Source organism: Medicago sativa, chromosome 6, assembly GCF_051527215.1.
Source record: "Medicago sativa cultivar Bolivia chromosome 6, Bolivia_mono, whole genome shotgun sequence".
Classification (NCBI taxonomy): Eukaryota; Viridiplantae; Streptophyta; class Magnoliopsida; order Fabales; family Fabaceae; genus Medicago; species Medicago sativa.
This window is the reverse complement of record NC_140754.1, coordinates 95334437-95359495: the sequence shown is the minus strand read 5'-3', so window position 1 is coordinate 95359495 and position 25059 is coordinate 95334437. Positions and strand designations below refer to the sequence as shown.

General features: G+C 38.3%; 2 protein-coding genes across 3 annotated transcripts in view; one reads left to right on the top strand and one right to left on the bottom strand.

Annotated features, from left to right (window-relative positions):
- Window positions 1–25059, top strand: part of EMB2726 (elongation factor Ts family protein) — a 70376-nt gene that overhangs the window by 26445 nt on the left and 18872 nt on the right. The window lies entirely within an intron of this gene.
- Window positions 23778–24504, bottom strand: LOC146918488 (uncharacterized). Its single transcript, XM_085720134.1, has one exon. The coding sequence runs from the start codon at window positions 24350–24352 to the stop codon at window positions 23822–23824; it is 531 nt and encodes a 176-aa protein (XP_085576260.1). The 5' UTR covers window positions 24353–24504; the 3' UTR covers window positions 23778–23821.

Here is a 25059-nt window from a genome sequence, read left to right as displayed (position 1 = left end):
GTAATATTAGGGACTTATTGTGACATTTTATTAGAGTTCTCATGCAATTTTCACTATTCCGGGGTGCAAAAAGATGAAAAACTGAAGTTCTGCCAGACCAAATCGCGCCACGCCAAAATACTGCCTTGCCGCGATTTTTGAGACACTTCTGCATATGTCCCTGTTTGAGGGAAATCGCGGCGCGCCAATTACAACTGCGCGGCGCGATTTTGATTAGGTCAGGCCCAAAATCTCTATAAATACTGCACTCAGCCAGAAGAAAAGAGTTACGATTTTGGAGAGCAAAGTGCGATTTTGAGACATCGGAGACGGCTAGAAGGGCGATTTCTTCATCCTTTTACCAATTCATGTATGTTTCAATTATTTCATTGATTATGCTATTTGTAAACTCGATTATGAGTAGCTAAATCTCTTAGAGATTAGATCCGAGATGAATCTTTGTAACCCTAATTGACACATGTTGCTGTGAAACGCTATTTTGTTTATGAATTCAATTCTAGTTTATTCAATTCAATTGTTCTTAATGCTTTTTATATCTTGATCACATATAACTTGATTTCGTGAGAATGAATGACCACTGACCATGGCTTTCAACTTAGACCTAATTGAATTGTTCTAATAAACAGGGTTAGTCTAGGAATAGATAATCGTTTGTTAGTGATAATAGGTTAACGTTCGATAAAACCTTCAAGAATTATTAGACCACCTAAGGAATTAGGGGCTGTAGTTTAAGAAGAGGGTCCTAACTCAAGGGATTGATTAGGGCTATTTTGTTAATCATCGTAAATTAGAAAAGGATTCATAACAAATAGGTGCAGTAGACCAATTAGGGGAACTTAGAGGATTCGACGGATCTGATCTCATCTTTCTCTCATATTTTCTTAATCAAATCTAATTTCGTTTATTTGATTTCGTAAAATCAAAGCAAATCTTCTGCCTAGCGGCAAACTAAAAATAAACTTTACACATCCTAATTATATAACGCAATTGAATTATTGAAGTTAAAAACAGTCCTCGTGGGATCGATATTTTTACTACTTCGATAGTATTTCAACAAGGCAATTACGTTATAATTTAGGGTTTTTGCAATTTAATTTTCTGTTTTTAATTTTTATTTTTCTGTTTTCATATTCACTTGATTACTTTGCGTTGTGCAGTGCTACTAAGGTATTTTGCTGTTTATGCGAGGTAAACAGAGCTCTGACGACTTAGAGTACGATCCGGAAATTGAAAGGACTGCTAGAGCACTTCGGAAAGCTGTCCGATCGCAAAGGGTAGCTCAGTCCGTTCCACCGGGTGTTCGAGAACAAATACCGGAGCAACTCTCAAGTGAATCTGAAACAATCTCTTCTCCTAAATCTGCAACTATGGAAGGAGAAGGAGTTGTACCACCAAGACCTAAGCTTGGAGACTACGGGTTAGCCACTCATCGCGGTCAACTGACCCACACTTTTCAACCAGCTAACCCCGTAGCGTTCGACATCAAGACAACTGTCCTCAACGGTTTGAGGGACAAGCAATTCGATGGGACTGAAGCTATGAGTCCTCATGAACACTTGAGCCGCTTTGCTGAAACCTGCGAGTTTTGTGTGCAACCAGCAACCGTAACTGAAGCACAAAAGAAGCTAAGGCTGTTTCCTTTCACCTTGACGGGAAGAGCAAAAGATTGGTTGCTAACAATTCCAAACGGGACTGTCCAAACATGGGAAGAGTTAGAGCTGAAGTTCTTGGAGAAATATTTCCATATGTCTAAATATTGGGAAAAGAAGATGGAGATCTCTAACTTCAAGCAAGGAGAAGGCGAATCATTGTATGATGCTTGGGAGCGATTCAATTTGCTTCTTAAGAGGTGCCCTAATCATGAGTTCACTGAGAAACAATACCTCCAAATCTTCACCGAGGGGGTAACACCAAACACTAGAATGTTCTTAGATGCTTCCGCGGGAGGTAGTCTCAAAAGTAAAACTGATCATGAAGTTCAAGCTCTAATTGAAAACATGGCTGGCAATGAGTATCGTGATCAAGCTAAAAAGAAAGAAAGAGGAGTGTTTGGGGTGAGTGAACAAACTGCTATCCTTGCTAACCAAGCAGCTATGAACAAACAAATCGAAGCTCTAACTAAGGAGTTTCAAGGCTTCACTTTGGCTCATAAGCAACAACAAGTGGCTGCAATCAAATGTGACTTATGTGGTGAAGAACATCCCAACGGTGAATGCGTTCCAGAAGGATCAAGTGAAGAAGCTAACTTCATGGGAGGAAATCAAAGGCAGAATCAATACTACAATTCAGGCATTAATAAGCATCCCAATCTAAGCTACTCAAATAACAATGCTTTGAACTCTCAGATGCTCACTCCTCCTCAACAACAACAAAGGAAGCCATCAGCTCTTGAGGAAACTATGATGAACTTCATGAAGATGACTCAAGGCAACTTTGAAGAGATGAAGAAGAGTCAAGAAGCTGAAAGAAAGAACAATGAAGCTTCTAGGAAGATGCTTGAAACTCAACTGGGGCAATTAGCTAAGCAGTTGGCTGAACAAAACAAAGGCGGATTCTCAGGTAACACTAAAGATAACCCTAAGAATGAGTCTTGTAATGCTATTGAATTGAGGAGCAAAAAGGTTTTGACACCTTTAGTTCCAAAAGCTCCAAAGAAGGATGATGAAGTGGTTGAGGTGGAGGAGAATGGTGTAGTTGAAAAAGAAAATGATCATGGAGTAGTTGAAAACGAAAGGAAGAAAAAAATAGAGGGAGAAAAAAGTGAGAAATTAATTGATGAAGATTCAATCTTGAGGAAGTCGAAGAGTCAAATTTTGAAAGATGGAGACAAACCACAGGTTATTCCATCATATGTGAAGCTTCCATACCCTCACCTTTCGAAGAAGAAAGAAAAGGATGAAGGCCAATTCAAGAAGTTCATGCAACTTTTCTCACAACTTCAGGTGAATATTCCTTTCGGTGAAGCTCTTGATCAAATGCCGTTGTATGCTAAGTTCATGAAAGACTTGTTGACTAAACGAAGGAAGCCTAAGGATGATGAGAACATAGCACTTTCTGAGAATTGTAGTGCTATTCTTCAAAAGAAGCTGCCACCTAAGCTGAAGGATCCTGGTGCTTTTACTATCCCTTGTTCAATTGGACCGGTAGACATTGGTAGAGCTTTATGTGATTTGGGAGCAAGTATCAACCTGATGCCTCTTTCAATGATGAAGAAGCTTAAGTGTGGGGAACCAAAACCAACAAGAATGACCATTACTTTAGCTGATCGGTCAATCTCTTATCCCTTCGGTATACTTGAAGATGTGCTAGTCAAGGTTAATGACTTGGTGTTCCCAGCAGATTTTGTGGTCTTAGATATGGCTGAAGATGAAGACATGCCACTCATTCTAGGAAGACCTTTCCTTGCAACTGGTCGTGCTTTGATTGATGTTGAACGTGGAGAGCTAATGTTGAGGTTCCATAAGGAGCAGGTAGTCTTCAATATCTTTGAGGCAATGAAGCACCAAGATGAGAATCCCAAGTGTTACCGGATTGACGTTGTGGAAGAAACAGTCGAAGATAAATCCCTTGAATCTCAACCTATTCAATCTACGGAGGTGGAAAGTGTGGAATCTATAGACAGACAAGAAGTGATTGAAGACGTTGGAATAATAGAGGATGTTAAGCAACTGGAAGTAAGCAAAGGACAGATGCAACAGCAATCATTAGGAGACATCCGTGACAACAAGTATGGGGGATTGACAGCTGGTAACAATGAAATAAAGACTACTACCACTGGTCCAGGTGGTAAATTGGCTTATAAGAGGATTCCCTATGGGATGCGTAATGGGCCTGCTGCTTTTCAATGGTGTATGCTTTCAACTCTCTCTGATACTTTAGAAAGAATTAGGAGGTACTGTGACGAAGGGTTGGCAAGAAACAAGCCTATTGATGAAGCTGTGGACCTAAGGAAGTCTGGTGCACAAGGAACTTTCAAGGGTAAGGAACAAAAGCTGAAACGGTATCGTAAAGGAGGACTCCCTTACAATGAAGAGGGAGAGACATCAACAGATCCTTAGGGATGGTCATCAGTCAAGCTAGTGACGGTAAAGAAGCGCTGAGTGGGAGGCAACCCACTATTTATTTTTCAGGTATGATTTTATTGCTTTCAAAAATAAAAATACAAAAATATTTTTCTTTTCTTTTAATACGAGGCAGGAAAGTTTAAAAATTTGTTCAAAATATATCTCTTGCCAAGAAAATCATGCAAGGTACTGATGTCTTGCATGATTCTCTCCTCAAAAGTTTTTCAAAGATTCAATGAACTCAGGCATTTTTCAAGAAAACAAAATTTTTGGCCTGAGGAAGCAAAGAATGCTCCCTGAACATTCAAAATCGCGCCGCGCCTATATATGGCCGCAGCGCGATTTTCAGAAGCAGCAAGGTGACCCCCCTGTTTCGCCAAAATCGCGGCACGCCTGGTATCTACCGCGGCGCGATTTTGGCTGTTATGTGAAAAAAAATATCCGTTGGAACTATCCGTTACTAGCCGTTACAAATTTGCCCGTTATTGCCCGTTACAATACAAAATCGCGCCGCGCCTTGCATTTTGGCGTGCCGCGATTTTGCCCAAACAGCCCTATAAAAACTTAACTGTTCATCATCATTTTCATTCCATTCTTCCTACCTTTCTCTACCAAAACTTCCCTAAACTTCCATTCACGAATTCTCTTCATCTTCATCTCAATATTCACCTCCTAACCATCATCAAACCAATATTCCAATCACAAATTCATCAATCCAAACCACCATCAAACCACAATCATTCAAAACTTTCCCAAACTTCACAAAACTTTCCATTCACCATCTTCCCAAACCACAAATGGCCTCCAACCAAAGAAACACCCGCTCAAAGAAAGCCACCAACCCCAAGCCATCCACAAGCAAATCCAAACGTCCTCGTGCCGCATCCGAACCACCCGAAAACGCCATCCATTTCATCAATGACCTAGCCCAAGAGTTCCATCAATCTATGAAGAGTTTTGAAGTCATAGGGGAGAGGAAGTTTGATTTCACAAAGCTTGTGAAATATCCTTTCTTTGAGTCTGAAATACGAAGGAGGGGGTGGACGAGATTGAATGAGATGATCGACGAGGCAAACAACAAAACGGTGATCGTCGAATTCTTTACAAATGCAAGGGTGTCCGATACACCCTTTCAATCTTTTGTTCGAGGCAAATACATTGATTTCAGCCCGGATGCTCTCAACGCATGGCTGAATGTTCAAGCACCGGAGGAGTGTTGGGTTGAAAAATTGAGGAGGGAGAGATTTGCTATTACGGAGGATACTTTTGATGAGATCATCACCACCATGTGTAGGCCTGGGTCGACTTGGAAAAAGTCCCGGATGCTTACCTATGCGGAGATGCTGCCGGTACCCAAGGCGTGGGTATCATATGTGGTCCAGACTCTTGAGAGTGCATCTTGCACTTCTGAAATTCCTCTCAAGAGGGTGCTTGCTGCCTATGCCATCATCAAGGGGCACCCTATAGATATTGGCCGCCTCTTGGCCAATAGTCTTCATGATCTAGCAACCGGGAACACCACACAGTTGGGACATGGAAGCTTAATTAATTGGTTGTGTGAGCAACAGTTGGTGCCGGCTTATGATAGTGATCTCAACACAAGCAATATGAAGCCGATCACCGACTCGGTCATGGATGGGTTTGTCAAGAAATATGAAGGCTACATCAAGGAGAGAGAGAGGGAGGCAGCAAGGCAACAACAAATGGAGCAAGGAGGGAGTAGTAGCCAAGGGGGTTATGTTCCTCTTCATCCAAAGCTTGAGGAATTCATGCATGTGCAAGCTAATTGGATGAATGAGACTTCGGACCAGCTGTGGGTGAACCGTCCTAGGTTCTCAGCTGCGTTTGCTGCGGAGGCTCAATTGCATATGGGTCCGATTCGTGGGTCTTATGAGAGGTTTGGAGGCTCCCGTGAGCACATGGAGCAATATTTTACACATCAAGAAGAGTATGGGCTGCGCATGAGGAGGGAAATCACTGATGATTTCAACACCACCGAGCAAGATGAAGGGGATGGCATCTTCGAAGGATTGAGGACACCGGGGGCTGGACACTCGGATGATGATCAAGACATGAGCTGATCTACTGATGGATTAGCATTTTCTGCTTTGTATTTTAATTTTCAGTCATTTTTCTTTTGATGTATTTTCTTTATTTTCTTTTTAATGTCGAAGTCCATTGAACTTATTTCCCTATTGTAATTGCTCCTGCACTTGTTTTATTAATGAATTTGTTTTGTTTCATGTGACCTATTCCAGTTTAGTAACAGTTGTTTGATGAAACGGTATTCCAAAAGTTCTAAAGGAGGGGTGACTTGATTCAAAGGCGAAGTGTACGGCGTTGCTAAGTAGTCACATACTCCCAAAAATCTCAGCCATAAGGTTCATTGCCAAATCTTGTTTTTCAATTTACTTATATTTAGATTAGTTTTCCATGCAACTACATTTCTAGAACTTGCATTGTTTCTCTATTATTGATTGGTCTTTGTCAAGTACACACTGAGGCAAAAGTGCTTGGTCCTGTGAGCCTTTTTGAAGCCTACCCTGTTTAAATTTGTTGAATTTATCCTTTCTTAACCAATTGTGAGCCGGTAGGATTAGAACTTTTTGTTCGGTGACAAACTACATTACAAGCCTAGAGACTTTTAGGACTTGTCCCTTAATGAATTTCTGAGTTAAGGCATTGTAGAATGTTGCTAAAGATTAAGTTTGGGGTTGCTATTGGAATTTGCAACCAACTAAGTTTGGGGTGGGGGTACTAGAGAATAAGAGAACAAAAATATGAAATTGACATGCAAAATACACACAAAAATGGTGTATCAAAAAAAAAAAGAAATTGAATGATGAAAAAGGGACAAAACATTGAAAATCCGAGTAACTTCAAACTCGATTGTCCCTAAATGTTAAAAATGTTCTCTAGTACCTTTGCATTGATTGTATTTCCACAAGGTGAATGAATGAAGGATTGAATTTTGTGCTTTAACTTCCGTAGGAATGCCTAACTCAAATTTTGTGTAGCCTACTTATCCAAATATATCCCACCTTTCACCTAAGCCCCGTTATAACCCTAAAGACCTCAAAAGTGTGTAATGATATTGACTTTGATTGATGTTTAGAAACTTTTCAAGCGTATGGTAATATGTAGACCTGCATGTCGACTGGTAGAACCCTATTTCATATTGATGCGTGGAGTTGTGAATTGGTGGATGCGAACAAGTCAAACTAGCTCATCTTTAGCTAGAAGGAGAATGAACTTTTGGGTACTATCGTTTTGTCAGGTAACTGTTATTTTACTGTCGTTTGTCACTGTTGCAAGCAAATTCCTTGAGGACAAGGAATGGTTTAAGTTTGGGGTTGTGATGACATTCTGTCATCACGTAATATTAGGGACTTATTGTGACATTTTATTAGAGTTCTCATGCAATTTTCACTATTCCGGGGTGCAAAAAGATGAAAAACTGAAGTTCTGCCAGACCAAATCGCGCCACGCCAAAATACTGCCTTGCCGCGATTTTTGAGACACTTCTGCATATGTCCCTGTTTGAGGGAAATTGCGGCGCGCCAATTACAACTGCGCGGCGCGATTTTGATTAGGTCAGGCCCAAAATCTCTATAAATACTGCACTCAGCCAGAAGAAAAGAGTTACGATTTTGGAGAGCAAAGTGCGATTTTGAGACATCGGAGACGGCTAGAAGGGCGATTTCTTCATCCTTTTACCAATTCATGTATGTTTCAATTATTTCATTGATTATGCTATTTGTAAACTCGATTATGAGTAGCTAAATCTCTTAGAGATTAGATCCGAGATGAATCTTTGTAACCCTAATTGACACATGTTGCTGTGAAACGCTATTTTGTTTATGAATTCAATTCTAGTTTATTCAATTCAATTGTTCTTAATGCTTTTTATATCTTGATCACATATAACTTGATTTCGTGAGAATGAATGACCACTGACCATGGCTTTCAACTTAGACCTAATTGAATTGTTCTAATAAACAGGGTTAGTCTAGGAATAGATAATCGTTTGTTAGTGATAATAGGTTAACGTTCGATAAAACCTTCAAGAATTATTAGACCACCTAAGGAATTAGGGGCTGTAGTTTAAGAAGAGGGTCCTAACTCAAGGGATTGATTAGGGCTATTTTGTTAATCATCGTAAATTAGAAAAGGATTCATAACAAATAGGTGCAGTAGACCAATTAGGGGAACTTAGAGGATTCGACGGATCTGATCTCATCTTTCTCTCATATTTTCTTAATCAAATCTAATTTCGTTTATTTGATTTCGTAAAATCAAAGCAAATCTTCTGCCTAGCGGCAAACTAAAAATAAACTTTACACATCCTAATTATATAACGCAATTGAATTATTGAAGTTAAAAACAGTCCTCGTGGGATCGATATTTTTACTACTTCGATAGTATTTGGTGCACTTGCCAAACGTCTATCAGAGGATACATTTGTATTTGTTATTTGAGACTTGGAGATGTTTATGAATTATATGTATGTTCCGCTGCTATGTTATGTAAACATGATCTTTATGCATGTATGTTTTGTGGTTTATTCGAAGACGTAGCATCTATTTCTAGATTATGTCTGATGTATTCGCGCGTTTTACCGCTTATTAGAAATAGGGTGTTACAAGTTGGTATCAGAGCCTGGTTAGTCTTGTCTACACTAATAGACTAGTAGACTAGTGTTTGTTGATTTACCCTGATAGTATGCGAATGGTAATGAGTTACATTTGGTACTTGTTCTTGTGTTGTTGTGCTGTTGTTCTTATCTGTTGGTTGTTTTATGTAGAAGTGAGATGGCTGGTGGTAGAGATGATGGAGCTATTGCTCAGGCTTTGACTTCGATGACTCAGGTGTTCGCTCAGGTTAATGAGCAGGCGGCAGTTGGTCATCGCGATCCGGGAGAGGCAGAGGAGCGGAGGTTGGATCGTTTCTTGCGAAACAGTCCGCCGACGTTCAAGGGTAGGTATGACCCGGATGGAGCTCAGAAGTGGGTGCAAGACATGGAGATGATCTTTCGTGCTATGGTGACTAGTGAGGATCAGAAGGTCAGGTTGGCTACTCACATGCTTGCGGAGGAGGCTGAGTATTGGTGGACCAATGATAAGGGAAGGCTTGAGGCTGGTGGAGCTGTGACTTGGGCTAGGTTCAAGACTGAGTTTTTGAGGAAGTACTTTCCTGAGAAATTGAGGACTAAGAAGGAAGTGGAATTCTTGAACTTGAAGCAAGAGAACCGTTCAGTGGCTGAGTATGCAGCAAAGTTTGAAGAGCTTTCGAGGTTTTGTCCGTACATCAATGCGGAGGATGCTATGGTTTCCAAGTGTGTGAAGTTCGAGAGCGGTTTGAGGGCCGACATCTATCAGTACATGTGTATTCAGGAGATCCGTGATTTTGATACTTTGGTGCATAAGTGTCGTATGTTTGATGATGCTGAAAGAGCTAAGGTTAATCACTACAAGGCTCAAAATGAGAAGAGAGGAAAAAGTCATGGATTTAGGAAGCCGTACAACAAGGACAAAGGCAAGAAGAGAGAATCTGGTGGAGACTCTAAGGTGAATGTTGCTGAGGTGAGGTGCTACAAGTGTGGCACATTGGGTCATTTTGCTAATGATTGCAAGGGTGGTGAGAAGTGCTACAAGTGTGGAGAAGCAGGTCACAAGGCTTTTGAGTGCAAGAAGGAGATCACTTGCTACAATTGTGGTGAGAAGGGGCATATCAGTACTAAGTGTACCAAGCCGAAGAAGGCGGCGGGGAAGGTGTTTGCATTGAATGCGGAAGAGGTAGAGCATCCAGATAATCTCATCCGAGGTATGTGTTTTATCAATAGTACTCCTTTGATTACAATTATTGATATTGGTGCTACTCATTCTTTTATTTCGTTTAGTTGTGTTAAACGTTTGAGTTTGGTTGTGACTCCGTTGTCTCGTGGGATGGTTATCGACACCCCGGCTAGTGGTTCGGTGACTACTTCTTTTGTGTGTGCTAAGTGCCCTGTTAGTTTTGGCAATGTTGATTTTGAGTTGGATCTTGTGTGTCTTCCGTTGAAGCATATGGACGTGATTTTCGGTATGGATTGGATGATGACTTTTGGTGTTAACATTAATTGTTTGACCAAGAGTGTAACGTTTTCTAAGCCAGTAGTTGAGGAAAGTAGAAGGTTCTTGACCGCGGAGCAAGTGAAGAAGTCTTTGGACGGTGAAGCTATTGTGTTTATGATGTTTGCTTCCTTGAAGGAAAGTAGTGAGAAAGGAGTTGGTGATTTGCCGGTAGTGCAAGAATTTCCAGAAGTTTTTCCAGACGACATTACCGAGTTACCGCCGGAGAGGGAAGTTGAGTTTGCAATTGATTTGATACCTGGAACGAGTCCTATTTCGATTGCGCCTTATCGGATGTCTGCGTTAGAGTTGGGTGAGTTGAAGAAGCAATTGGAAGAGTTGCTCGAGAAGCAGTTTATTAGACCGAGTGTTTCGCCGTGGGGTGCTCCCGTGTTGTTGGTTAAGAAGAAAGACGGAAGCATGAGGTTGTGTGTGGATTATCGGCAGTTGAACAAGGTAACAATTAAGAATCGGTATCCGCTTCCGCGGATTGATGATTTGATGGATCAGTTGGTTGGTGCAGAAGTGTTCAGCAAGATTGATTTGAGATCAGGATATCATCAGATTAGAGTGAAGGCGGAAGATATATCCAAAACTGCGTTCAGAACGAGGTATGGACACTATGAGTATTTTGTGATGCCATTTGGAGTGTCTAATGCGCCAGGTGTTTTCATGGAATACATGAATAGAATATTTCATCCTTTTATAGACCGTTTTGTGGTGGTGTTTATAGATGATATTTTGGTGTATTCGAAGTCTGAAGAAGAGCATGCCGAGCATTTGAGGATTGTGTTGGGAGTCTTGAGAGAGAAGAGGTTGTTTGCTAAGTTGTCGAAGTGTGAGTTCTGGTTGCGGGAAGTGAGTTTCCTTGGTCATGTGATTTCTAAAGGTGGTATTGCGGTGGATCCGTCGAAGGTTGATGCGGTGTTGCAATGGGAATCACCTAAGTCTATTTTTGAAGTTAGAAGCTTTCTTGGTTTGGCAGGTTATTATCGGAGGTTCATTGAGGGATTCTCTAAGTTGGCATTGCCATTGACGCAGTTGACTCGGAAAGGACAAGCTTATGTTTGGGATGCTAAGTGTGAGAAGAGTTTCCAAGAGTTGAAGAAGAGGTTGACTTCAGCTCCAGTGTTGATTTTGCCGAATCCGAAGGAATCGTTTGTTGTGTATTGTGATGCTTTTAAGATGGGTCTTGGTGGTGTGCTTATGCAGAATCGTCAGGTTGTGGCTTATGCTTTGAGGCAGTTGAAAGTGCATGAAAAGAATTATCCGACTCATGACTTGGAATTGGCAGCTGTTGTGTATGTGTTAAAGATTTGGAGGCATTATCTGTATGGTTCTAAGTTTGAAGTGTTCAGTGATCACAAGAGTTTGAAGTACTTGTTTGACCAGAAGGAGTTGAATATGAGGCAGAGAAGATGGTTGGAGTATCTTAAGGATTTTGACTTTCAGTTGAGTCATCACCCTGGGAAGGCTAATGCTGTTGCTGATGCTTTCAGTAGGAAGTCGTTGCATATGACTGCTTTGATGGTGAAAGAGTTGAAGTTGATTGAACAGTTTCGAGATTTGAGTTTGGTTAGTGAGTTGACTCCAGATGGTGTAAGATTGGGAATGTTGAAACTAACAAGTAATATTTTGGAAGAGATTAAGAATGGTCAGAAGGAAGATTTGGAACTTGTTGATCGTGTGGTGTTGGTTAATCAAGGTAAGGGTGGAGACTTCAGGTTGGGTGAGAACGGCGTTTTGATGTTTCGTGATCGTGTTTGTGAACCGAGAGTTCTTGAGCTTAAGAGAAGGATTTTGGAAGAAGGTCACAGAAGTAGTTTGAGTATTCATCCAGGAGCGATTTGAGTATTCATCCAGGAGCGACTAAGATGTATCAGGATTTGAAGAGGTTGTTTTGGTGGCCTGGAATGAAGAAGGATATTGCAGAGTTTGTGTATGCTTGTTTGGTTTGTCAGAAGTCTAAGATTGAACATCAGAAGCCGTCAGGTTTGATGCAACCGTTGTTTGTGCCAAAGTGGAAGTGGGATAGTATATCAATGGACTTTGTTGGAGCTTTGCCGAAGACTGTTAAGGGCTTTGATTCTATTTGGGTGATTATTGATCGGTTGACGAAGTCGGCACATTTTGTTCCTATTAAGACCGGTATGTCTGCGGCGAAGTTGGTGGAGATCTACATTGAGCAGATTGTTAGATTGCATGGTGTTCCTTCTAGTATTGTGTTGGATCGGGATCCGAGGTTTACTTCTAAGTTTTGGGAGAGTTTGCAAGCTGCTTTGGGAACTAAGTTGAGGTTGAGTTCTGCTTATCATCCGCAGACAGATGGTCAGACGGAGAGGACTATTCAGAGTTTGGAAGATTTGTTGAGAGCTTGTGTGTTGGAGCAAGGTGTCAGTTGGGTCGAATGTTTACCGTTGATTGAGTTTACTTACAACAACAGTTTTCATTCTAGTATCGGGATGGCACCGTTTGAGGCTTTGTATGGTCGGAGGTGTAGGACTCCTTTATGTTGGTATGAGTCAAGAGAAAGTGCTTTGTTAGGACCGGAAGTTGTGCAAGAGACGACCGAAAAGGTTAAGATGATTCAAGAGAAGATGAGAGCGTCTCAGAGTAGGCAGAAGAGTTATCATGATAAGAGGAGGAAAGATCTTGAGTTTCAGGTTGGTGGTCATGTGTTTTTGAGAGTGAATCCTGTAACTGGTGTTGGTCGTGCTTTGAAGTGTCGGAAGTTGACTCCTCGTTTTGTTGGACCTTTTGAGATTGTTGAGAAGGTTGGGGTCGTAGCGTATCGGATTGCGTTACCGCCATCTTTGTCGAATCTTCATGATGTGTTTCATGTGTCTCAGTTGAGGAAGTATGTGTATGATGCGTCTCATGTGATTCTAGTGGATGATTTGGAAGTAAGAGATAATTTGACCGTTGAGAGTTGGCCAGTTAGGATTGAGGATCATGAAGTGAAGCGTTTTCATGGCAAGGAGATCGTTTTGGTTAAAGTGATTTGGGTTGGACCGACCGGTGAGAGTGCCACTTGGGAATCGGAGAGTAGGATGAGAGTTGCGTACCCAGAGTTGTTTCCGTCAGGTAATTTTCGAGGGCGAAAATTCTTTTAGTGGGGGAGAGTTGTAACAGCCCGATTTTCGCTACTTTTATTTTATTATTTATTTATGTGTGTTATATGTGCTCTTATGTGATTATTTGCCTATGTGTGTATTTTTGGTTGGGAATTGTAGAATTCGGTGTTAGAAGGGTATTTTAGTCATTTTGGACTTAGGGGCATTTTGGTCATTTTTGAGAGTAGAGGTAATTTTGTAATTTTGGTTGAGGATTATTTTAGTGTTTAGTGGGAGTTATTATTTTACCAAGTTACTAGAAGTTGTAGTAATTATTTTTAATTACCGTTAAGTGATCGTTAGTGTTGTATTTTACCATTAAGTGAGTAGTGACATTTTGGGTGTTAGAATAGAAATGGGTTAGGACCATTAAGGTTTGTGAGATAAGCCCAATTGAGTAGAGGATATATAAACTCTAGTTGTTGGTGAAAATTAGGTTTACAAACATTTCACATTTCATTTCATTGGAAGAAGAGAAGAGTTAGAGCATAGGGAGAAGAACAACAACAAGGGTTACAGCTAGAAGAGGGGATTCATCATCTAGGAGCTAAATTGAAGCTTGGATTAGTGATTCTTGGTGCTAGAGGTAAGAGGGTTAGAATTCAACCATAATTCATAACTTTTTCATTCATACCCATTTTTATGAAATTGATAAATTGAATTCAATTGCTCTAAATTCGTGCCTGATTGTTGTTGTAATGATTGAGAACATGATTTGTATGATAATTGCATGTTAGTATGTGAATTAACATGTTAAAATGTGCATTTGTGGGTATATTGTGTTCTTGAGCAAATTTGATGGGAAATGAAGTTGTGATGTTGAATTGTGCATGAATTTGTGTTCATTAGTTGTTGTTGATGATTGTTGAACTGTTAGAATCGAATTGGTGTAACTGGAATCGTTGTTTATGGATTCATGAGGAGAGTTGTGGTTATGTTGGTTTTTTGAGAAAATTTTGTGAATTTGATGAAATGAGCTATGTTGTTGTTTTTAATGCTTGAATCATGTTTGTTTAAGTGTAATGAACATATTTTGACCCATAAACACTTACTGGAACTTGAATTGGGAGTTGGGGGTTTGAAAATTGGGATTTTGGGTGAAAATGGTGTGAAAACCCGAAACTTCTGAGAAATTTCGCAAGAACTGCGCTAATAGCGAAACTGTCTGGATGAATTTCGCTAATAGCGAAAATGTCGCTAATAGCGAAGTTGTCTGAAGAATTTCGCTAATAGCGAAAATTTCGCTAATAGCGAAATTGCCCAGAAACAGTTTTTCTGTTTTGAATGTTTTGAGCTTTTGGGGACCAATCCAATACTGCTAAAATGTTTCTTTGGATTTAATTAACATGTGTTTATACTTCTAATCCTACTGGAACATGATTTGATTTGGTTTGGACTTGAATTTGTGAAAATCGTCTAACTTTTCTAAAAACGGTCCAAACGTCGATTTTTCCAAAAACTCGTTTTCTCTGGAAATTGAAGTGGGATTAGAGTTGTATAATGTTTATATGATTTCTAAAAATGGCTGTGATTGGTTTCGTCAAGTTTGAACTTGTTTTGCTTTGAAAATGAGAATTTTTGTGAAAAGTGAGAAAATGAGACGAACTTTGAGTTTTTCATGAATCAGTCGCATTTGGCCGATGAAATGCTTATGTAACCTCTACTGCACATATATGTGACTTGTGAGAATACATGACATAGGCAATTGAGCTGGTTTACTTGGTTTTGAATTAAATGTTCAATTAATTTAATGTTGTGATTTTGAGAGACGAACTCGATTAAAGATGACTTTTGTGAACCAATTGATTGTGAATCCTCTATGGAGAGTTGTTATATGTCATGTGAAGAAAATTGGTGGCGTATTTGTGTGACAACTACATGTTGTGTGATTTTTGGATGTTGTTGGTGATCGTATATATGTTAAATTGGTGGTGAATTGTTGTTGATTGCATATATACAAATATTGGTGATGGTGAGGTGATTATTGTTTGTGTGAACATATGCATTTGTAGTTGAGTCATATGTTCATGCATTCATGACTGATGGTGGTGGATTTTATATCCAAGACTGATGGTGGCGGATTTTATATCCAATTGAGGTGATTATTATGTTTTTGTTGCATCGAAGGTGACGACCTTGAGGTGTTTTGGTACCACATGCATCTAGATGAGTCTAGAGTCATTGCATAAACTGTTGGTGAATTGAATTGCATTGAAATGTGTTTGGTGGTTGATTTTGCTAATTGTAATTGTGAATTGAATTGTTAATTGTTGATTGATAAGGTGAGGTTGTGATATGTGTATAATACACTTGTTGAGGTGAACTTGGAGTGATGATAATGAACGATATGAATGTTGTGAATACTTGTGAATACATGTATGAATTGTTATTCTTGAATATGTTCTTTCATCTCCAATGTTCTTATTTAAACCTTTTTGATTATGATGATGTAAAGCTAACCCTCAGTGGTTTACCACCTACCTTTCCGGATGGACGGGTAGAAGGAGTGCAAGACGCTTAGTTGTTGGTTGATGATTGCCGAGGAGTGGAGTTCCTCTTTTATCTATGCGAGTGTCTAGATTAGGGCTCTGATCTAGGGTAGTACTTGCATGTTGTTTTTATTTTGACTATGTATTTGGAGTTGAGATGTTATTGTTGTTGAGATTGGAGGATACATTTGTATTTGTTATTTGAGACTTGGAGATGTTTATGAATTATATGTATGTTCCGCTGCTATGTTATGTAAACATGATCTTTATGCATGTATGTTTTGTGGTTTATTCGAAGACGTAGCATCTATTTCTAGAATATGTCTGATGTATTCGCGCGTTTTACCGCTTATTAGAAATAGGGTGTTACAGTTGTTGTGGATTAATGTATATGTGGCAATCGATGTTGGTGTTTGTTGATAACATGGTGAAGACTCTTATTTGAATTGTGATTGTCGAATGTGTGGACATGAATACTTGATAATGTAATTGTTGTTGGATTAGTCAATGTAATTGGAGGTGTACTTTTGCATTGTCATTGGTGGTTGTTTATGTTGGAAGTTTGCATTATTGGGTCGTTGTCATATGTCCATGCATCATAATCATATTGAGTCATATGAGAAACGTAAAAGGAGGTGTACTTTTACATGTTTGTAAGAGGAGGTGTACTCTTACTTAAGATGTTCGGTTGGCATCTAATGGTTGTTGATATGGTACCACATGCATATATGTGTCAAGTAGGTGCATATCATATTGGCATGATGTCGTATATGTTGCTTGTGAATGATGATTGTTGGTGATAATTGTGTTTGATGTGTACATACTTGAATACTGGAATGGTTGTATGTGTTTATGAAAGTTAATTACTTCTGTGAATTATTGAGACTTGATTTGTTTATGTCCAACTATTTATATTGATTATGATTGATGTAAAGCTTACCCCCAGTGGTTTTGACCGCCTACCTGTCTGTATGGATGGGTAGATGTTGTGCAGGATTAATGGATTTGGTGAGTTGCTCGGTGGTTGCTTGGATAGCGGGAGCTTTCTCCGCTATCGTGTGTTTAGAGTCTAGGATAGGCTCTGATCTAGGTGTCTGTTTGTGATTACTCTAGATTATCTATTTTGGATTTATTTTTTACTGGAGATTACCCATTTGTCGGGACTTGGAGAACTTTTTAATTATGTATTTTGTTATCATGGAATGTATGCTTGAAGTATGTGGTTTATATCCGCTGCGACTGTTGAGGTTTTATACATGCCTGTTGTTTTGAATTTTGTTTGATGACGTGACGTCTATTTCTTGAATAATTATATTATTCGCGTGTTTTATCGCTTTAATAGAAATAGGGTGTTACAATACACATATCCTCTTGAGACGTAGCAATCCTCCCATCATCCGTTCGGAGCTTACTAACCTTCTTCACTTTACCACAGGCTACCACAGATGTATGAAAGAACTTAGTATTCATGTCCCCTTCCTTCAACCAGTGCATTTTCGCTCTTTGCTTCCAAAAGGCCTCCTCCTGTACAAGTAGTCGAGCATGCTTCGCCCGAGTTTCGACATATTGTGTACACATCATACCATTCGGCTGGGCACGAAGCTCCTCTAATATACGAACACATTATTTAATTTCTTCCTTAAACCGAACTCTCTTCCTCCTACCCCAGCTTTGCAACTTCGTAGAACAATTCACAACTCTATCACCGAGCTTCAACCCCCTAGTACCACCCCAGCCATCCACCACCACCTCCTCAATATCGTCCTCTAGGAGCCAACTGTTTTCAAATTTAAAAGAATAATTATACCTCTGACGAACCTTAGGTATAGTATCAAGCAGTATTGGAGTGTGATCTGAGTGAGAAGTAAGCAAGTTTGTAAGTCTGACTTCTGGAAAACGTTGCAGCCATGCAGAGTTTCCCATAGCCATATCCAATCTTTCTTCCAGCACTCGATTGGTACCCGGACTCTTGATCCACGTAAATGGGTGACCATGCAATTTAATATCGGATAAGGCACAATCTTCAAGCGCTTCACGGAAACCCGTACACAACCAATTAGGATGAGGATGAATACCAGCTTTGTCTTGTTGAGACAACAAATCATTAAAGTCCCCAATGATACACCATGGAAGAGATGACATATACCACAGCTCCCGAAGTAAATACCAAGCATCACGACGACGCGCACGTTCAGGAAAGCCATAATAACAAGTTAACCTCCAATCACCAGCTTCTCTATCCTCCACAATCAGATAAATGAAATTTCGAGAGTAATTTAACACACGACAATTAGAAACATCATTCCAAAACACTGCCAGCCCACCGCTCATGCCTTCCACATCAACTGTTAAGCATGAATCATATCCCAACATGACACGAATATTTTCCATGTTTCACTTATTAGCCAATGTTTCAGATAGGAAAAGAATGTTTGGTTTGTGTCCCCGAGCCAGGTTTCGAAGATTTGGAACTGCACTCGGGCTACCCAATCCCTGACAGTTCCAACTCAAAATAATAATTGGTCCCGGCAGTCCTGGCTGCCAGGACGTGTCGATAAAAAATGCTGAAGTGTCTGATTTGTGGAATCCTCGACAGGTTGTTTGTCCTCTCGCATATGCTTTCTCTGAAACAGATATTCCATGTCTGCATTATTTTCATTCTCACTAGTACTATGCACCTGGTTTTGGTTATCAATAGTTGAGGAAATGACTGAACATGATGTACCCGACCGTATATCTTTAGTCAAAGTCAATAAAGGAGCCTTTACATGCCTTAACTCCTTCACGCCATTGCTGGCCCCACATGGCACAAGCGTAGAACTAGTATGCTTACCCACCAGTACCTGAGACGTGGTCATCCTCTCCACAGAAGTCGGAGACGCCTGTTGCCTACCGAACTCATATTGCCCATCTGTTTCGGCTCTCCTACATCCCTCCTTTTCCACATTAGCCTGAGAACCCCCATCTTCCCGCAACCACTGTGATGACTCCCTCCCCCCGGCTTCCATGGATCTGCCCTAATAGCGTTTCACCACCGTTTGGGAATTGTAACGTCTGGCTAAGAGAACCTAACCTCTCACTTGTTCTCGCTATGTCCTAGCACCTCACACACAAAACAGAAGGTTCCTAACCTCTCATATTTGAAATTCACCACACACAATTCACCCCCATTCGCCTTGATCTTCTTCCCTATCTTCAATGCCTGTCTGATATCAAACCTCACCTGCAACCTCATATACTCACGCCAGAAGCTAGAATTGTTATTTCCATCATACTCCAAAAACTCTCCAATATAGCTCCCTAACCCCATTCTGACTTTCTCCTTCATCATACCAGTTGGCAAATTGTAAACCCTAACTCAGAGATTCATATAGTTCAACTATATATCCTTTAATGACACCCCTATTCACAGCTTTTCCAGAACCAAAGAATGATTGTCATATGTCCACGGACCACCCTTCAGTACCTCCTCCATATCCAGTTTGTGAAAAAATTGGAACAAGAATAGCCCTGGTTGCGCTTCCTTCACCGCCACCCCCTTCACCGGTCGCCACACCTCAGACATCCGTATCTTCATCTCCTTAAGGCGAACTGGACGGTTGACAAGAAAATGTCCCACCAAACATAGGCAAGGATCATGTTCAGAACTATCTTCCTCTTCAATGTCGAAACCGAGTCCCTCATCATCACTTAGTGACAAGTCTTCGAAATTTATCTCAGTCATCGTACCCACGCTTGAAAGAAAACCAACACCACAAACTCTTACAAGAAGAGAAACACAAAAGCTCTCACAACGGAGAGAAAACCGACAGCAACCGGAAACCTTAATCGAGCAATTTAGAAACCAGAAGCAATCGCAAAAGCCTGAAAGACTCACAATTGCACTATCGTAATTGGACGTCACGTATTCAGCCAATGTCCCTTTTTGCTATCGGTGCACAGTAGTTGAAACCATCATGGGTACTATATATTATAACATAATATATTGGAATCGCAGAAGCAGAAGCACTGATCGCAAAAAAAATATTGGAATCACAAATCGTAATCGTAATCACAATTGGTCGATCAAACTAAATTTGGTTCTGTTGGTGAGAACTATAGGGTGAAACTTTTAATTACTATCGTAATCGCATATCAAATTGAATCACTATCTTTTTTTTTAAAGAACACAATCTTGTTTTTATTTTCTTGCGAACTTTATTTTGTACGTGCTATGATTTTCTTTTAAAAAAATATTTGTTTATGAAATTTATGAATTTTATTAATATATTATGGCTTGCATCAATTACTAATGAAATTTAAATTTTTTATTTTTTTGTCCTCCTGAACATAACTCAGTTATTAGGGACAATGCATAATATATGCAAGATCCAGAGTTTAAACCTTGGCCAGACGGCCACCACAAAAAAGAAAAAAAATTAAATTATTTTTATTTATTTATTAATTAATCGGTTCAATCTAGATTGAGCCGATAAAAATGATTGAATCATGATTTAAACATCTTGCCAGTTCAATCTTCACTCAAAACATTTGGATAACTTATTTTCTGAAAGATAAACCTTCCCAAATCAATTCAATCTCTTTTATCTAAATAAAATCAAATAAATCAATTCAACCTCAATTTTTTTTTTGGTAAGAAAGCTAACAAACAACAGAAAAAGAAAAAACAGAAAGCAGGAAGAAGAAAAAAAAAACAGCAAATCAAGCTCTAGGGAACAAAGTTCCCATGGCATCAGCTCTAAGCAAGTTGAGAAGATCCTGAGGGGCAATCAGATGGAGAACGAAGTCAGAATCTGATGACGCTCCTCAATATCCATAGCTAACCAAGTCTTCCAGCCCCATATCCATAGCAAGCCTCAAACATTTGAAGATAGCCGTGAGTTCAACCAGAAGAATGCAATTCGATCTTGGGAGGTAACCGGAGAAGCCTGAGAGAAAGGACCTTGCGCTATTTCGGAATAAACCACCATAACCTGCACGGATTGGAGAACCCAAACAGCTCCCATCAACCTCAATTTAAGATACAAATTTCAAACTCCTTTCACTTTAATTAATAAAAAATTTCCTATTCTTTAATTTAAAATATTAAAAACCCAACCTCAATTCAAGTTCGTTTACTTCTTGAGCCAACTAGTTACTTAATGGTTAGTTGTTAGCAGGTTTAAGACTGATGGTTCTTGTTTAATACCTTTTAAGATCAATAACGTAAACTTAATGCACATGATGTGCTCGGACCATTGTTAGTTTTTCTTTTGAGTAAATTACACCCATCACCCTTCAAAGATGCTTGAATTACATTTCCCTCCCTTCTTATGTTAAAATACACACTCCCCTCCCCTCTTATTCAAAACTTATTTGAAATTTTTTCACTCTCTTCCCTTAAGAGAAGCTTGAATTACATTCCCCTCCCCCCTTATGTTAAAATCTACACTTTACTCCCTCAATATTAATTTTTTTAATTTCTAATAATCTAGCAAAAAAATAATAATCTAACACACTTCGAAAAAAATAGTATTGTGGATCTATTTTAATATAATAAAAATTGAATACATATTTTTCGCTATTTTTTATTCACAATTTCATTAACATGTAATTTTAAACCCTATTATAAAATATAAACAACCAAAAATAAAATTAAAATATGTGAAAAATTACTAAAGACAATTTAAAAGTTAATTTTATACTCTAAATTATCAAATCAGTAGCAAAATATTTAAATTTAATTATCATTGACATTTCAATTATAAAGAAATGAATTAAGTTTTCTTAAATGGTGGTTTAAAATTAAAATATATCATAAAAATATTTATTTATGTTTAAATAGATTAAAGTGTAGTACATATTTAATTATTAAGGGAGAAGGTTGTAATTCAAGCATCTTATAAAGGAATGGAGTATAAATTTTATTTTTCAAGGGAGGAGAGTGTATATTTTAACATAAGAGGGGAGGAAAGTGTAATTCAAGCATCTTTGAGGGGGGAGTGTAATTTACTCTTTTCTTTTTCTTTTGTTGAATTGTCAATTTAAGATCATTACATATTTCACACTATATATATTTCTTTGCGTCCTATATTTCCGTTAAAATACTTTTTGTTCGAATCATAGAATATTCGAACTATGTTCATATTAGAGAACTTAAAATATGTTTATATGTAAGCAGCAATCAGAATATCTTTTGAATGTCGCTTTTAAAAACAACCAAAAACAAATTAAAAAAATGATAAAATCTTTCAAATAAATAAAAATATATATAATAATAGCAACGAAAAATTCTAAAAATCAAATAAAGTTAATGCAAAAAAAATTCAGATTTTTTCTGAGAATATGAAAAATTAAAAAATAAAATAAAAAATAGGTTTAAACAATAAAATTTTAGATTTTGATAGGCGAAGTCCCATAGGAAGTCCCTTATAAAGAGTCTTTATTCTTGATTTTTTTTCTTATTTTTTGGGCAAGTTACGGAACGATATGATCAAATAATTTTAAAATCGGATTTTTTTATTTTTAATAAGCAAGGTCTCATAGAAAGTCTCATAGGTTTAAGATTGATTTTTTTTTTTGAGGAAAGGTTTAAGATTGATGGTTCTTGTTTTGTACCCTTTTAAATTTTCCCCACCCTATATGTTTCGTACCCTCAATTAGGTTTAAACTTAATGCACATGATGTGCTGGGACTATTGTTAGTTTTTTTTTAATTATCAATTTAAAATTGTTACTTCTTTTACCTTGTAAGTTTTTTGCGCATCCTATTTTTTTTTCTCCCAAACACTCTTTGTTCAGATTATAGAATCTTCGAACTATGGTAGTATTATAGAATCCGAAATATGTTTATATATTAGCAGCAATTAGAATCTTTTCCGTTTCAGCAGTTTTTAATTTCGCTTTTAAAAACAATAAAAAAACAAAGTAAAAAATAATCCAATTTCGAAAAAAATCCCCCAAAGAATTTTCCAAAAAAATAGTGTGTGTGAGAAGACAATAGGGTGGCAAAAGTAAGGGCCTCAATTTAATTAAATATTAACAGACAATTTTTTTTTGTCAAGTTGTCTAATGGTTAGACATTCACCCTTAATGAATAAAAGTTGTAATTTATAAATTTTTAAAAGTTATTTATAAAAATTATAAATAAAAGTTATTCACAGACACGTATCTTACAACTTTTTTCATGAAATAATTAGATGATTTTGTTGTATTATTTTTTAAAAAAGTTGTAATTTATTAAAAATTGTAGTTATAATTTTTTTAAAAGTTATGATCACATGTATTATTTTTTAAAAATTACAACTTTTAAAAATTTATTTTGTTACAAGAGCAGGAACGTAAGATACGTGTCTGTGAAGTATCTTAGAAATATCCTTGTGTATCTGTGGATTATCTCATAAGTATCCGATAAAATATTTATTAAAAATTAAAATAATCAATTCCGATACTTCGTGGATACGTATCCGCGAGTATCCGTACAGTATCGGTATCCGATACGTATCCAATACGGGTACGTCTCCATTTTGGAGTATCCGGACTTCATAGCTCTCAATATTAGATTTTAGGCTAAAATATGCTTTTGGTCCTAGCAAATATAGCCAATTTGGGTTTTGGTCCCTGTAAAAAAAACTTTTGAAATCAGTCCCTGCAAAATTTTTTGTTTTTTAAAAAGGTCCTTAGCCCCACTTAACTGATGATTTGGCCCATTTTTGCATATGTGACAGGTGTTGACTGTATTATCTTGTACATGTGGCACAAAAGTGGCATTTTACATTATTTTAAATATTTAAAAATCATTTTAATTCATAGAAAATTAGTTTTTAAAAATAAAAAACATTTAATTTTTAATCGAAATAAATAACCAGATTCCGTTTTTCTTCTTCATCAACTCCCCTTCATCTTTTTCTTCCTCTTTCTTCATCCAAACTAATTCATCATTCAACAAGAACAAAGAGGTACACATGGCAGATTATGTTTCGGATCTGCATCTCTCTGTACCATACATTACCAAATGTTGCTGACAGAAACACAAATAAAATTTGTTTGAAACTCAAAAACAACACGTCAACGGAACAAGTTTGAAAAAACGAGACAAGAGAAGAAACCGACTAGATCTCGCCGGAGAGGACTGAATCGAACCACTACGAGAGTCAAAACCTGGGTATTTTCAGAAAATTGGAGCAGAAATGCAAAGATCTGTGAAGGTGAATCTGCAACGAAAACAACTGCAGCAGCAGATCCGGCAAAGGTGAATCTGTTCAGAGCGGCGGCGGAGTTATCAGAAGGTGAAGGTGCTTCAGAAGGAGGAGTAGAGATCGATGATGGAGTAACAGCAGGAGAGAGAGCGGGAGAGTCAAAGGAAGCAGGAGGAGGAGATGGTGGAGAGTTGATGGCAGACGGTGAAGGAGAGGGAGCGCTTTTCACAGGTACTGGAGGAGATGCCACCGGTGACACAGCGGAAGGAGATGGTGCCTGAGAGGATTTGGGTGGAGTGGCAACATGGGATATGGTGGGAGATGAGGATGGAGATTGAGCAATGGTGGAACTAACCAATAGTGTGGCAACAAGCATCAACACAACAGTGTAAGAAGCCATTGTAGAAAATTGATAAAGGAGAGTAAAATTTTATGGTTTATAAGAAGTTTTGAAGTAGGGAGTACAAGAATTGAAGGAATTGTTTGTTTGTGATTTGATGTCGAAGAATATGGATTTTGGTTAAAAAGTGAATGGAATGATTTATGGAATTATTGGGGAAGGGTATGAGAAGAGAAGCTGCATATATGTTTGCTGGGTTTCAAAGCTTTCTTCCCCTTTTTTATTTTAATGATTTTAAAACAAACAAAATCTATTATAAAAATAAATAAAAACATTTTTTGATTTATTAATTTATTTTTTATTTATTTAAATCAAATTAATGCCACGTGTACAGTTTATACACAGTCAGCAAGTGACACCTAAGCAAAAACCTGCCAAATAAGCAAGAAAGTGTGCCCAGGGACTTTTTTAAAAAACAAAAAAATTTTGCAGGGACTGATTTCAAAAGTTTTTTTTTTACAGGGACCAAAACCCAAATTGGCTATATTTGCAGGAACTAAAAGCATATTTTAGCCTAGATTTTATTGTCACTATTATCCATCATCATCTCTCTCCCTCATCCCCACCAACCCACCACCACCAATACATGATTAAACCATTGACTGAAAATTAGTTAGAATAAATTAATGGAAATGATAAGACAATAAGGAGCATAATCTACCCGTTGATGTTGTTGCACTGTTGCTGGTGGTGGGTTGGTGGGGATG

Coding starts and splice junctions, on each gene's coding strand:
- LOC146918488 (XM_085720134.1), bottom strand. CDS start 24,352: ATGGCTTCTTACACTGTTGTGTTGATGCTTGTTGCCACACTATTGGTT.